The sequence below is a fragment of the Xenopus tropicalis genome, chromosome 4 (assembly GCF_000004195.4).
Source record: "Xenopus tropicalis strain Nigerian chromosome 4, UCB_Xtro_10.0, whole genome shotgun sequence".
NCBI classification, from domain to species: domain Eukaryota; kingdom Metazoa; phylum Chordata; class Amphibia; order Anura; family Pipidae; genus Xenopus; species Xenopus tropicalis.
In genome coordinates this window covers 65587564-65603753 of record NC_030680.2, presented here as the reverse complement: position 1 = coordinate 65603753, position 16190 = coordinate 65587564, and the positions used below count along the sequence as shown (strand labels likewise).

The window sequence follows — 16190 nt, the reverse complement described above, 5'->3', positions numbered from 1 at the left end:
AACCTGTTGGTGACACATTTTCTTTCATTCCACAGCAAAACCCTTATCAGACACAAGACAAGTGGGCGACACTAAGATGGTCCCTGTAGTACAAGTGCAAGCAGACAGGAAGTGCTGCTCCTCTCAGACCTCAGAGTCCTGGCAGCACACACTGCTTCTGACAGCAGCAAGGTGATTTGAGAGGGCGGATGTGTGGCAGAGAGAATAGGCTTTAATGGATTAAGCTGGGAGGGGGGAACTGGGTCAAGGGAAGGAATTCCCAGCCTCTAGTCTTTAATAGGTAAAGATGCTGCGTTAATTAGTAACATAAACACGGCTGTCAAGGTTTAAGTTAAGAGATATGGGTAATTTCATATGTGTTCTTTATATCAAAAGTTTGACTTTTTCAATTAATGTAGGTTAAAAATCATCAGTATCTGTGTGTGACTGAAAGTGTCATATGACAATACCCGTTCTCCTCTGCTGGTTTGAAGCGCTGGCTGGCAGCAATTTTGCCGCACAATAAAATTAAAGCAAGTAATACAGGTGCCCATTACAGAACAGTTGCATGAACAAGTGCAATGTGCAAAAAGCTATAGAAATAATTTCTTTTATGTAAGTGTGCATGCAGTATTGCATCTAGGCACCTTGTAGCAACTAGTGTTTGTTGCAAGGTGCAAGTATTTAGGAGCATCAATAGACACAATTGTGAATAGTATTTAAATGAAGGCAATTTTGAATGCTGACCATCTAAACATTGTTTGTAAGCAGATGATAACCAGGTATCCTTAGAACACCTTCTATATTCCCTGACTCAGAACACTATCTTCTAAATATCTCCTTCTGAATGTATTAATGCATCTAATATTGAACCTAACAAAAAACCTAAAAAATCCTACTTACCTTCCCAACCAAACCTGCTCCTACTCCTCTTTTTGCAATTACCACTGATTGTATGGACATTAATACTGCTTATTGAGCATTCTGCCTTGATGAAATGTTTAATTCTTAACTTTTCTTTTTTAATAATAGTAACACCGCTGTCAAAACCTGTCACTTTTTCCTTTCCTTTACCTGTCCCATTGCCTCTCAAGCAACTGCAAAAATACTTAATTATGCCCTTATCATAAGACTACTGTAAGTTCTATGGTTACTGCCAAACGGGCTTAGAAACAGCCCCTCCGCTCTGATCTGCTTTATGGTGTGTCTGCACCCAGAGACACTGCATCAGCCTGGATGTGTTTTGGCTCTGTGTTTATGCCCCCAGGCCAACACAGTGTCTCGGTCAGACACACAATAAAGCAGATCAAAGAGGAGAGACAGTTTCTCAGCCTGCTGTGTGGCAGTAGCCAAAAGTGCTCCTTCATCCTTGTCTCTTAGGGCAACAGCACATGATACGGTTTGTCACACATGCTTAATGTACTCCAGTGCGGGCTACAACCATCAGAAAATAACTCTGCATTGGTGCCAGTATGAATCACCAGTGCGGAGCGCTAAAATTGTATGAGCACCAAAAATGTAAGAAAAGACAATTTTCAACTCTTTTACACTTTAGGGCAGTGGCATACGCTATTGAGGGTGACTAATCTCCCAGAAATGCCATCCCACCGGAAAGAATGTCAATTGCCAGAGGGATGGCATACACATTGCTTTGGTTTCCCGAAATTGCCTCTCGCGACTAATCTCCCCGTGTACCACTGCCCTTAAGGTTATATACGGTAATTAAAGGCACTATGTTTGCCCAGGAGCAGTAACCCACAGCAACTAATCAATAAATAGAATTTACTGGTCACCTGTTTAAAAGCAAACATATTATTGGTTCCCATGGGTAACTGCTACTGGGTAAACTTAGTGCCTTTTATTATATAATAGTTCAACAAAGACCTTTAAAGCAATATCCTGTATAATAACAGACAAAGGGAGAAAGCCAAATAATGCACAACTGACAATCCTGAGGGACATAAGGGCTTGCCCAGGTCTAGCAATCCATAATAAGGAAAAGGAGTAAGGATTTTCTGGTCTAGCACAGAATAAATACTAGGTAAAAAGTTTGGCAAGACTGGAACAGTGGCAAAATAGTGGTAACTTGGAGTTGTAAATTTGCATCCATCTGACTACATTTTTCACACTTAGTTCTTTGTGAGAAAGCAAATCTGCTGTATTTCTCTAAATAACATTCAAACTGCCCAAGGAACACATTCACTGTCTTCTTAATCTCTCCTACCATGTTGCTCCAGGGCTATTTTGTGACAGTATCAAAATGATATTATTTAAAGACCTTTTTTATACTCAACACTTGATAATGTTTATGTATTCTTCAATATTAGTTTCTGCCCCTACTAAATTTTGCCACATATGTACAACCTGCATACTGTTATAATATATAAATATTTGGACACCATACCCAGGATAATTATGCAATATTCTACAAAACTATGTCATGAGATGCATACAGCATGAAATATTCAACTACTCCAGTCATACTAATTCAGATAAAATATAATGAACTTCCTGTTCTCACCTTGAAGCAGCAATCTCAGCCTTCTGCTTAGCGATGTTACACACTCTTTCAGCTTCATCAACTGCTCGGTCCACTTTCTCCCGGATCTTGCTGGCCCTGAGGGGGATCAGGTTCTTCCTCTTTCCACTAACCAGGACATTATGTTTGTACTTCCCTTCCTCTTTAGTCCCATCAGGAAAGGTCATACAGCCATAGCCATGGCGTTTGTTATTAGCCCACTCTCCCTCATATTTTAGACCGTCTGAGCGTTGGCTTACCCCAAAACCAGACCGTTTGTCATGCTTCCATTCACCCATGTAGACCTCTGTGGTGGTGGCATCAATATCATCCTCTATGACAGAGAGCTCTGTCTCTCCCTCCCCCAGGCTGATGGTAGAGTTTATATCGCTTGCTGTGGAGCTCACTGTACTCATACCTGCCTCACTACGGAATGAGCTCTGTTTGCTCCTTTGGCTAGCCAAAGAGCTTTTAGATTCTGATTTGCGCAACTTCAGACCACTGAGAATGGACCTTCTGAAGATTCCTTTCTTCTTGTTTTTCAGTATCTCTGCATCACTGTGGGCCATTAGTACAAACCCTCCTCGGGATACTGCAGGGCTACCAGATACTGTGCAGGAGGCATCGGGGTGCAACGCAGTTCCATTTGTGTGTTCGCTACGAAGAGAGTTTATAGAGGTCCTGAGAGGGGACCTAATAACTGCAGCCATTCCATAGGGCACACTCTGACGTACTCCATACCCATGACGTATCCCAGCTGCCCACTGGCCTTGATAAGTACCTGCAGCAAAAGACACAAAAAGAATCAGGGTTGTTGGCAAAGTTGTGATTTGAAAATGTTTCAAACAGCTGCATATGCAGTATATTTGAGAGGAAAACAAATGCAGCTAATATTTTCAGCAGCAATAATCTCTCAACAAACCATGTACACATGCAACAATGGTTATTGGAAATATTGTGCAAATTAAAGGCTCATCCAGATCTGATATTAAAATAAATAAAGAATATGGCTTAGAGTCAATGTGTACAGTCTTCCTCCAGGACAGTGAGCATATGCATCCCTCCTTTTGCCCCCCTTCCCTATCCCTTACTTGCATATTCAGAAGTGCAAGTTAGGGGGCAGTAGAAGACCCAAGTCACAATCGGGCCCTGTCTTTATCTCCTGCACTATGGTAGTAAGGCTGGTCTGTGCCTTCTGACCCTGCACTGCGTACATCTGCATTAGCACCCTACAGCAGGCAGCAAGGACAGGGCTGGCCTACACCCCCTGGATGCTGTACTGTGCACCTCTGCACCAATGCAGCCATTCCCCTAGGCAGAAGTGCTCCATAGATGAACACTTGCACCCCTTAGTGCACTTGCACTCTTGCCCTTGATTGAGGTGACAAGCATTTAAATTAGACAGATTCAGCTCACCATGATGTTGTCCACATAGAGCAAATATATGCTATTTCTAAGTATTTATAAGGCAAGTTGTGTTACTGAACTGCAACAGACAGCTTCAGTGTGAACGATGGCAGATACCCCATGTGGAAAAGCAGGCATTGACCTGGGTAGAGAGGAATAATACAAAAGATTGCAATTTTTTGCATCTTTTCTCTCAATGTTCTTGTTCCCATTTTAATAACACTACTTTATCTCTTTAACAGCTGTGGCTAATCCATGCATAAAATTAAATATATTATTTTACTTTTCATAGTTTTCTTTTCATCTCATCATTCAGGATGACATATTCCTCATTCTGCTATTAGAATTCTAAACAGCAGAAACGAGTATTGTCTCAGCGGAGATATGATATTGAAGAGAAGGCAACCCTACTGGTTTCTTACTGACAACCAAAAAGAAAGGCTTTTCATAAAAGATTAGAAATGACAGGTAAATAGCTTGTGGCATAAATAAACGACTCCAGATGTGGCACCGGCCCAGCTGGGTCTTGTGGCAAAGTAAAATTCATCCTCTAAGTATCTTGGAACAGTTGTAGAGGATGATGTTTACACAACTGATTACACCAATGGCATCATCTTAATTTACAGATCAAATATGTCATGTGGATACCTCTGAGCCCAACTAACTCCAGGTAACAGGTGCTGAGTGAGAAGAAAAGGTAATTAGTAAGGAAGGAATAAGGGATTTGAGAGTTGTGACAATATACAATGTAATATTAGCACCAGATAATATATTTGTAAGTATGCGTCATATTTATTTAGTAGAGATCATCATTTCAATATACCTTTCCAGGTTTTATGCTTTGTTTTGGCTCAAACTAAGGTCTATAGACTAGGCAATGAACCTCATTGTAGCAGCCCAAGGTGCAACACAATAATTCATACAGGTGTGCATACTATTTTCAGAGCAAAAGCAAAGCAAATGTTATTAGAGCCCAGGGGGAGTATGCTTGATTCCCTCACACACGTCTGTTCTCCGGCTGCTGCCAGATCACTGCCCTGAAGGATAAGGAGAGCTGCAGAGATAAACAGAGTCCCGCTGGGAATAGGAGACACACAGGAGAGATGCAGAAACAAAAATACAGTAATAAACAGAAACAAGAATAGGCCGGAAGGAGAAGGAGGCTACAGATTTCATATTCAGTCTCAAATCTGTGTAATGTCTCATCAGTCTTTATTTCTGCAGGTAGGTTTACAGTTGAGAAAACAGAGATAGGTGGAATAACAGTTCCTAGACACTGATCCCTAAGGGAGCTCACACACTGTACTTTCCAGTGACTAGGAAAAGAAGGTTAAAAGCTATTACAACTTGTATAAATTAACCAAGATATTCACACTTTATCACAATGTACAATTCAGGCTATTCCTCTATGAATCCCACAGACAAAAACAGGCCTAATATGTGTAATTTTATGCTGGGGGTTGCTGTGCTATCCACTGGGGAAGAGGCAGCATATATTTAAGGGTGTTTCTTAATATGACATAATATAATTCTTTACATATGAATGAAGGGTAATATCCCTACAGTGAGCACCAACCATTTGGGTTTTTGCTTTCCTACCACCATTAATGTGGGGTTGGTCTTAAAAGCAATTGTGATAACATGGGTGTGATTTGAAGTGGGTGCAGTTCAAAATAAGGGAGTGGTCAAACCGGGCCCTCCACACATAGGCCAGAAAAATTGCAGCCCTCTGTACCAAAGACATTGGACAGCACTGCCATAGACAATTGGGCCTCTGTGTATTTGAAATGCTGGAGCCTATTTTGAATCCCAGTCTGGGTCTGAAAACAGACACAAATTGTGCACCAATATTGACAAATCAGATGTGAATAATTTTGTAGTCAGATTTTGAGGTGAGCTCAGTTACGCTGAAACTCTGGAAAAAAAATATTGCACTTTGGATCCAAACAATGGTGACCTGGGATGATACACATAATATCAGTCTAGAGAATGAATAATAACCAGCATATAGTAACCAGGCACATACCCTGCTGCACAGTAAGAGACGCGTGTGATAAGGAAATCTGCAAAACCTCCTGCTTTATGCTACTTATTTTTTTAAATAGGTCTCAGGCTTATGTTCTGCAGTTAAAGCTAAAAATACTTCATGCTTCTCATACCAAATGAAATAAGGATTTATCGTATGGTACATTATGGGGTTTGGTAAATTCTGTGTGGCATGTTAGGGATCCCTCTACCAAAATATGCCTTTTTCCAGGGTGTGTTAATCTGGTCTTCAAAAATTGTATGTCCAAATCCCTCCCCAAAAAAACAGGTGTATTGCCTTGCCACCTTATAAACTGCATACTAATAACCCTTAGTGCACAAAGCAAAAATAAGTGTCACTGTTTAAAAATAACATATTGTAAATAAAAATATGGCAATATGTGTCCGTAGTGCAGTTTACATTAGAAGTGAACACTATTATATATTAGGTAGGATTCTTTCTGTTGGTTAATTTATATCAGTTGTATGTGATTTACTATACTTCTCATTTCTTTACAATAAGCTGTCTCATATATCTTTTTTTGCTATTCTAAATGTGGCCTATTACCCAGGGCATATTCACAGTCACTTAGAATCAGAAATACACCATCCATTATCCAGTATAAATAGCCTGCGCTAACATAATGCACCTTCACCATTTGATAGTGTGTGCAAAGGTGTTAATCAATCTAAAAAAATCAAGGACTCCCACTGACTCACTTGGCACTTTCTGTGAACACACTCAAAAGTAGATGAGTAAATTAGGTCACTGGCTGTTTCCTCCCAAAAGCCCTTTCAGGTTTTTTTTTCAAGAGCTAAAATTGGGTTTTGGAGCAGTCAAATTGTTTTTAGAACTGCATAGGCTTAGAACTGATTAACTCCTTTGGCTCCACGACACACAGTCTTTAAGGCCTATTACAATATTCATCTACCGTTCTTATCTGCAAATCCAGAAGAAAACAAATTGGCAGTCACCTTATATTAAGGACATGGCACAGACTTTTTTCCCTCCCATTCCATTGTTAGCAATAGGACCAGGCCAAACTGGCAATCTGTGAATTCTGGCAAATGCCAAAGGGGCTGCAGTAAAATGCCATAGACACTCATTATTTATTGGGGTCTTGGGCCTCTGTGCACTTAAAATGCCAGGACCTGCTGTGAATCCCAGTCCAGGTCTAAATGAGACTTGGGTAACTATAACCACTGGCAATTTTCAAATTATTTTTTCCTGAATAAGACATTTTTCATTTAAACTGCAAGAAATGAAAGCAAGCTGCAGTTAACACTTTCTGGCATTCTTGAAGCTCAAAAGTACAAAAAGTTGATACGTTTTTCCCTAAGCCTAAATCCATTAGAGGTGTCCATGCAATACTGGTCAATCCAGGAGCAATGCAAATGGCAGGGCACTATCATGTCATACTGGTTTCTATGATTACTGAAATATAATCTAGACTCTAAATAGACTCTAATAAAACAGTGCCCTCCAGAGGCCACATTGGCATAAAAAGGAAATAGGTGGCTTGCTAGGTTTTTCAAGCAATAAAGAGACACCTTTGAGATACCAGAATCCTTGTTTTAAATAACAGGAAGATCCATACAACCAAGTTATTCTGATCAGTAATTTACCCTTTTAAAAGACAGCTATTCTGTTTGCTCTGATTCTATTCTTAGGTACCAATGTGACTACAATGACTCACGTGCGTGCTTTACATTTGTACCACAAATTAAGTGGCAAAGCAATTGTGAGAGGCAAACACATAACACATTCCATACTAAAGGTGGCCACATACGTGGGGATTTTCGATCTTTCATGCGACCATCGGTCACACGAAAGATCGTTCCAATCGGCCACTAACGTTCAGGGCTGAAACGGCAGATATGGAGGTAGAAACAATAGGATTTCTACCTCCTTCTGCCGATTCAGCTCTGAAGGCAGATTTTGCTCAGGTGCCGATCTTTTAACCCACCCGATTGGCGAGTCGACCAATATCAGCAGCATCCTGTGATATCGGTCGCCTCGCTGACTTGCCATACACGCACCGAATATCGTACAAAAATATTATCGGTGCCTGTATGGCCAGCTTAAGGTTTTTATTTTACAGCTAAATTCTCTGAGTTCTATGAATTAGAAAAACACAATAACACTATTTAAAGGAACAGTAAAACCAAAAAATGAAAGTGTTTTAAAGTAATTAAAATATAATGTACTGTTGCCCTGCACTGGTAAAATTGGTTACATAGCAGATAACAGAAAAACTCTGTAGAATATAATGGGGGTTTATCTGTTCTCTGCTAAGTAGCCTGTGCCTTTTTGCCTATTAGGGCTGTGACAGACAGGGAGATTAGTCGCCGCGTGACAAATCTCCCTTGTTGTGGGTGACTAATCTCCCCAAAATGCCATCCCACCGGCTAGAATGTAAATCGCCAGTGGGATGGCATATGCGACACCGCGATTTGCCGAAGTCGCAGAAGTTGCCTAGAGAGGAAACTTCCGCAATATACTGTCTGCTAAGGTGGTAGTATCAATGGCTTGGTTTCACCCATATATAAGGAGTAACTACCTCCCACTTGTCAACACTTAAGTAGGACAGTCCCAGTTTAATGACCCAAAATGGAGTGGTGCTTACCCAACAGTAGTTAAGGATTTGCCTGGGTATAACTGGCAATGGCTAGATGTATTGGGCCATGACCTTATTTCTAACTAGGATACGCTGTTAATGGCCAAATGTTTAGGTCCTTGGAAATCCTCTACAGCTACAAAAAAAAAAAATGTAAATTATTCATCTTAACATCCCATGCAGTGCAGTGGGACCCTGCAAGCACCATAATTATTTTGGGACAGTACTACCCTCAAAAAGGTAAACTCTGCAAAGAGGGCATAGAGCGTAAACTCTTCCAAGCAGGGATCTCAATCCAAACTGTGCACCCCAGTTTGTGTTTACATCCTGCAAAGCCCTCCTTACCTCTGTGGTGCTATATAAGTAAATACAATAAGGAAAGAAATGGAAATGCTACAGTACATGTGACAAAACAAACACAGGTCCTACAAGAAAAATGTCTTCCCTACAGATACCAGTTTTTTATTAGAAAGATCCCATATGAACATTTGTTACATTACAAAATTATGGGGTATGCTTAAATCAAAAGTTATAGCAGAAGAAAGGTCTGATTATGTCCCCCCCCCCTTCTTGGTGAGCCCTGTGCAAATGCCCCTTTTGGTCATCTCTGTGCACCTCTTCAGCTTCATACTGTATTTAACCTTCTGTCAGGTTGTTACTGGATTAAATATCAGAATTCGGGGAGGCCTGAACAGAAAGATAAGAAATAGAAATACTATTACATTTAAAATAAGGTCTCACAACCAGTCCCTTTTTTAGATGCTCTGGTCCCTGTCACTAGCAGCCAGATAGCTTTTCCTGGGGGGACAGAGGCATAATAGGATGATAAGCTTAAAAAGATTCCATCAATCTTTAAAATACTACTACTACTAAGCTTCCTTTTAACCTTTAAAATGAAAACATAGGATATGTTTATCAAAGGATGCACAGGCCATAAAGACAATGATCCACAGTCATTTTCCAGGATTTTTTGTATAATTGTCTCAACTGATAAAATATGTAAACATGTATAAATTCATATAATGCATTTCATTCTTGGTATAATTGGTCCTGTAATGATGCTGTACAAACTGAAGAGGCTGCATTTTAATGGTTTGTAAGTGTTCAGACTGTCAAGAGATTCAAATACATGTTGCTGCAAAAACCGGCAAGAATGGAACACTATTTTTCAGGTCATATCTATGCTACTGCCATATGAAAACATTAGTAAGGATACCCACAGCTCACTACGGAGACTATAAAAACTGCACATTTTGAATGAACTGATTTTCTTTGATTTTGAATACATGTAGCAGCACGTACTGCACTCTATTATAAAGCACATTCAAGGACAAAGAATCACAATGCCACAAAATGCTAACGTACTACTAACTGTCAGCTATGTTAATAATTATGCATACTGTTCAAGATGATGAGGGAAGACACATATGTAATTACACATTCCTAACTGTACAGTTATACCATATAATGATCCTTTAGTATGAACACACCTCTGTAAAATGATGCACAGGAAGTGACCACATTCTATATCATATAACTGATAAATTACACAAACACACTGCAATTTGTTGCATGCCCTAGACATTTCTGTGTGCAAACACAAGTGTACAGCATAGAGGAAACATTTGCTTGAAAAACTTTTCCTCTTGTACCAAAATCAGCAAACCTACATCTTATACAGGTACGGTTGCCACTTTTCTGGCTGGAGGCAAGGTGATGTAATTGTAATTGTAAGTGAAGTCATTGTAATTCCAATAATGCCTTAGCTGGTATTTTACTGGCCTGTCTAATGAAATATTGACCACGTGGCAAACTTATACACAGGGGAATATTTTGCAAACATTGCCCTAGGTGCATGGCTAGCATTCCCTCACAGGGCCTCTATCTAACACCTGTCCCAGAAGGACAGTAATTAAAATGCCCCCTTAACTGCCCTCCATCAGCCTCCACCAGCCTCACCACTCCCTCCCCACAAAGGCTATTACATAGAAACTTGCCCCTATTTGAAAACTTGAGATAAAAACAGAGCACTGCAACAGAGTACCCAGACGCCATCTTCTGTGCAATCCATTACACGTTAGGCCTCTTTGCTGACACGGACATGGCAGCAGCATGCATAGTTAGAGCTAGTCAGGAATCAGCTTCAACTGTGCATCCTCCTGCAGGCTTTGTGTCACCGAAGAGACCTGAAGAGTATCTGAATGGACAGAAGATGGTGTCTGGGAAGGCCACTGCCACTGCCACTACTTTTCTATGTAATAGACGGTGTTGGAAGGGAGGGGTGACAATGAAGGGCATTGGAGGAGGACTTTTAAACTAGGGGGTTTTGTTCTTCTTTAAACTTGAAAGGAAAACTATTGTAATTAAAATATTCCAATGCACTGTAGTGGATGTTTAATAAACCTGCTTCAGGGATAGTTTATATATTTAATAAGATATATTTAATGATTTATTTGTGAGTTCCTCAACCTGACTTTTTTCAGCTGCAAGTGACACTTACGCGGGAAGTTACTGACAATCTTCTCTAACTGTCTGATTCCAGGATGTGTCAGCAATTTAAGCAATTTAATCATTTTTAAAAATTTAAATTATTTGCTTAACATTGAGTCTATGGAAGAAAGTGTATTTTCTGTTACATACAATTTCCCTTTAAAAATGATGTGATGTGCAAGAAAATCAGAACATCAAGAAGGGTATTTGTATACTAACTGATAAATCTTTTCTCAATAGGAAGCATTGGTACCTATAACCATTTAATCAATTTGAAGGTGGAGGACAAAAATATTAAGTACACTTTTCATTTTGTGATTCATGGGTACCTTTGCTGTCTAGGGACAATAGACAAAGCCTGTTTACACACTGTTTAACAAATAGGTATGTCATATGCAGTTTTGATAATTCAGTCACAGGCATAACTTTTCATGATGCACCCACTACTCTCAAGCATTAAGTTACAGTTAGGTCTGGAGTGGGATTCAAAATAGGGCCTGGCATTTCAAGTACCCATAAGCCCAAACAGCCCCCCACAAGCCCCATAAATATTGACTGACTTTGGCATCTTACAGCGGCCCCTTTGGCATTTGCCAGAATCTACAAATTCTACTGGCTACAGTATAACCTATCTCTAAACTGTTCACAAGACTAGAAGAGGTGGGTACATTTCCGAGCATTACAGGACAGAACAGACATGGCCTAAAAGCCCTAATTTATAAATATATTTTCCTTGAATATCGTGAAGGAAAAGAGCAGTTGCTTTGCTAACCAAGTCATACTATATGTACAAAGAATCAGTTGTTTTGTTACTGACTGATCTCAAAGTTTGGAAACTCTTCTATTACTACTCTCTGCCACAACTACTAGGACTATTCCAACCCCCATTGGCAATCACAGATCTCTTTGCCTGCAGCACAAAGAGGATTATGTTATTTGAAGACACTTCTCAAACCAAATCGCCTTCCTGTTTAAGCTGTACTTTCATTTAAGAGAAGTGAAGGATGTAAATTTTTACTTGGGCATAAAACATGTGCTGAGAAGCATGCTCCCATGGGTTCACAAATAATTGTTTAGGGTTGGTAGGGAAAATGTACAATGCTCTTACCATGCCTTACATTACAGTAAGAACAAAAGCAAAAATAAGTACAATTAGGAGCACAAAACATTTTTTCAAAATATATTTTCAATTACTTGACCCTTGCCTTGCCTTCACCATTTTTAAGTCCATATAGAACTCGCAACTACTTTAGATTTGAAAATACATTCTTCCTACAGCTGACTGGTATGGCAATGGGCAGTGCATCAGCTCCATCATATGCCAACCTGTCCATGTTGGAGTTCGAACAGAACTACATTAAACCATTAGCAGGATCCCATTTACTGCTATACCAGCGCTACATTGATGATCTGTTACAACTATGGCATTATGACAGAGATTCCCTTTTGGCCTTTCACAAAGCACTTGAAGAACTAGATTCCCCTATAAAACTCACCATGACATCCGACTCAGACGTCATTGACTTCCTTGACTTCTCAGCCCTATTTCTGTGATCTGTCTTCACTTTCTGCTATTCTGTTATTGCTACTATGTTTCATTTTATCCTCTTCTTTGCTTCTATTGTTACTGTATAATATATATTTCTTTACTTCAAAGTGCGTGTCCATATGATCTCGCCCTAATAGGGAAGCAAAACATGAGCAAAGCCATGTAGGTGTGTATGTGTATATAGACGGGAACATGTGGGTATAAGTCAAAATGGCCCCTGATATTCAGCTGGAATCTATTGTGGAACTACAACTCACACATACAGTTGCATAGAGGGTGGGGTCCCAGTGGCACTGAACAAATACTAACAGTAGGCTTCCCCTACTGTTGTATGGGGCATATCTAATGATATAACTATTTAAACTTTATGCTTAGTTGCTAACCGGCAATTTTGGTTTACGTTGCCTAGCAACGGCATGCGACAATACGGGGGCCATGGAGACTTGGTGCGCACACCCACCACTGCCCCTTCTGAAGCGGTGGCCGGATTTGATCCCAGGAATGACAAAAGACACCAGGCAACTGGGTCCGCTCGTACTTCTCGCACGCTCCCTGCGCAAGTGACACGCACGACCTCTGCTCCCCCCTGCTCCCTGCCTCCTGCTCTCTTGCTCCTTTCTCCTGCTTGGCTCCTTCTATTATACTATTATTCTATTATACAACTCCCCTCTTGGGCTCTCATTTTCTAATCTATTGTGGAACTACAACTCACACATACTTTTGCATAGAGGGTACATTTCCCCACGTGGGGTCCCAGTGGCACTGTACAAATATTAATGGCTTCCCTTACTGTTGTATGGGGCATATCTAATGATATAACTATCATATGACTATAATCTTGATCTAATTGCTTTTAGAACATTCCTGCATAAGAGTTACAATTGGGCTTGGTGGGGGTTGGTAGGCAACCATATACAGAGTGCCAAAGAACCTTCCCCTGTGAGTAGATTTAAAGGTCATGAGAGTGAGAGATGTTTGTACTGTCTTTTCTCTGCCTCCTGACGAAAGTCCCTGTGGGGGACTGAAACACTGAGGTCTGTAATGTTCCTTTTTCATGTTTTGTAATAAAATTTACCTTTTTTCAAATAATTTAAATCCTGTGAGCGCTGACACTTTTTTGTTTTATTTCACTTTTGAATAGTAGTATAGGTATAGGATCCCTTATCTGAAAACCTGAGATCCAGAAAGCTCCAAATTGAAGGAAGGCCATCTGCCATGGAGTCCATCTTAAGCAAATAATATTTTTTTAAATTATTTGCTTTTGCTCGGTAATAATAAAACTCTTGTAGTCTCTTGTACTAGATGGTAACTAAAATGCATGAATCCATATAAGTGGCAATGCAATCCTATTGGGTTTATCTAAAGTTTAATTTTTAATTTTTTAGACTTAAGGAAAGGTAATTCAAATTATGGAAAGATTCCTTAACTGGAATTCCCCAAGTCCCAAGCATTCCAGTGACAGATCCTATACCTATATGAGTAGAGTATATAAATGTTCCTAAAAATGAACCATGCTGGTCTGTGGTAATATAAACAAAAGTATTTGTATATAATTAACTATTATAATAAATTATGTGTGGGGTATGCAGGAAGCTTTGATTGCCACTAAATGTAAAATTTACAGTTCCTAATATTCATGGCTTTGCCCTGCATAATCAGCTATCCACTATTTTCAGTTAGATGCCATTATAAAAAATTAATGTTACATATGACTGTGAAATTGTTTTCTGGTTTTCTAGAAAAAAAACAACAACATATATGGTAACTCAAATTTTAATTAAATGTTATCTTAACATTTCATTAATTAACATCTTAATTTATTAACATCTTAATTTAATAAGGATGAGAACATGCCAGTCTTTTAACTATTAAATTGCATACCTTATACTATATGTTTTCATTTATAAGGTTTGTTCTTTAGTAACTATAACGCATGCGTCTATTTTCTCAAAACCAACTACCTGCTTTGCTCATTATACCACATGGCTTTAAGGTGGCCATACACGCACCGATAATATCGTACGAAACCTCGTTTCATACGATATTCGGTGCGTGTATGGTATGTCGGCGAGTCGACCGATATCACAGGAAGCTGCTGATATCGGCCGACTCGCCGATCGGACCAGTTGGAAAATTTTGATCGGGCGCCATAGAAGGCGCCTGATCAAAATCTCCCTTCAGCGCTGAATCGGCAGAAGGAGGTAGAAATCCTATTATTTCTACCTCCTTACCTGCCGATTCAGCCCTGAATGGTGTGTGGCACATCTGACGATGTTTCGTGCAACCGATGGTCGCACAAAACATCGTCAGATCGCCACGTGTATGGCCAGCTTTAGTCCTATAGAATCCATGACGTAGGGAGACTCACTTACTCCAGTGCAATAACCCACAACAACCATTTGGTTTGCTCAGTCTACTAAAAGTTAGGCTAATAAAACAAATTGTATAATTACACATGATGGCATGGATTATTACATAAAGAATGTTTGATCCTGTTTTAATAAATAAGCCTGTCTGTTTTCAAATGAAGTCCTCAACTGCCAATATATTGCAGGTTTTTGCATCTGTGCATGACTGGGGTATTTCTGAACAGTAAAAATTAGCATGTTAATCTGGGTATTAACTTTTTGTCTCTACGGAAGAGATTTGTCCATTATTCCCAGAACAATATCATGTTACAGTCAAATTGGATCAAAGGACAGCAGCAAAGATTAACAAAAGCATATACTGGCTGCTCAGACCTTAGATGAGCATTTGTCAGTGACTACACAGAAGGCCTGGATTAAAGCTTCAGATTAGTTCTATTCAGGGCCATTATAATATTAAACAGAGATGTCAAACTTACTGTTACCAATCCCAGCAACCAACAGTTGTAGGAAACACTAACGAGTGTGTCATCAAATGGAGGAATAAAATCTATACATATACATTTTGACACATTTTCCAGGCTTCCATTGGTATCTATTGCTATCAAAAGCAGTATTTGCCTGACTGTTTATATACTCTGCACTACTGGTTCTGACTCTTGAAACAATGCAGCAGAAGCAGTCGATTAATAGAACTAGAGATCTGAATTCTGCTACACTGTTTGAAGAGTCAGAAAGCAAAAAGGGGTAAATATTGCCGTCAACTGCAATTACATTTACAAATAACTGTTAAACCATTGAAAATATTGAATTATATTGGAACGTTGCTTACGATTACATTTTCTTTCCTTATGTAAGAAAAAAATATATTTTGGGGGGTGATCCCCTTTAACTATTAGCATTTCTGGGAAGTTCATCTTGATTTGCCAAATCTAACATTTTTGCAGTTTTATTACCTAACCTGTTTCTGCCTGTTTCCTTTTCATGAAAGCCAAGCATTTAGCTTATCCACATGCAGTTTCTCTCCTTCTGCCTCCTGTTTTGAAAACAAGACAGGCAATTTATCATACCTTCCAACCATCTCTCCTGAAAGTTGATGGATGATTTCAATCCTTTTCCAATTTAGGGCAAATGCCTTAAGCAAATTTCCATCAATACAAGAACTTTTGCATTATTTGACCATAAGGTAATAGTTATACTGATAAATGGGCATCTTACGTACTATGTCATTTAAATAC

The 16190-nt window shown here is 39.5% G+C and overlaps 1 protein-coding gene across 1 annotated transcript in view; it reads right to left on the bottom strand.

Annotated features, from left to right (window-relative positions):
* jph3 (junctophilin 3) overlaps positions 1–16190 on the bottom strand; it is a 93643-nt gene that overhangs the window by 47906 nt on the left and 29547 nt on the right. Inside the window, exon 2 of the mRNA XM_018093527.2 lies at positions 2501–3278. Coding sequence (XP_017949016.1) covers positions 2501–3278 — 778 coding nt within the window. The remainder of the gene's footprint in view (positions 1–2500; positions 3279–16190) is intronic.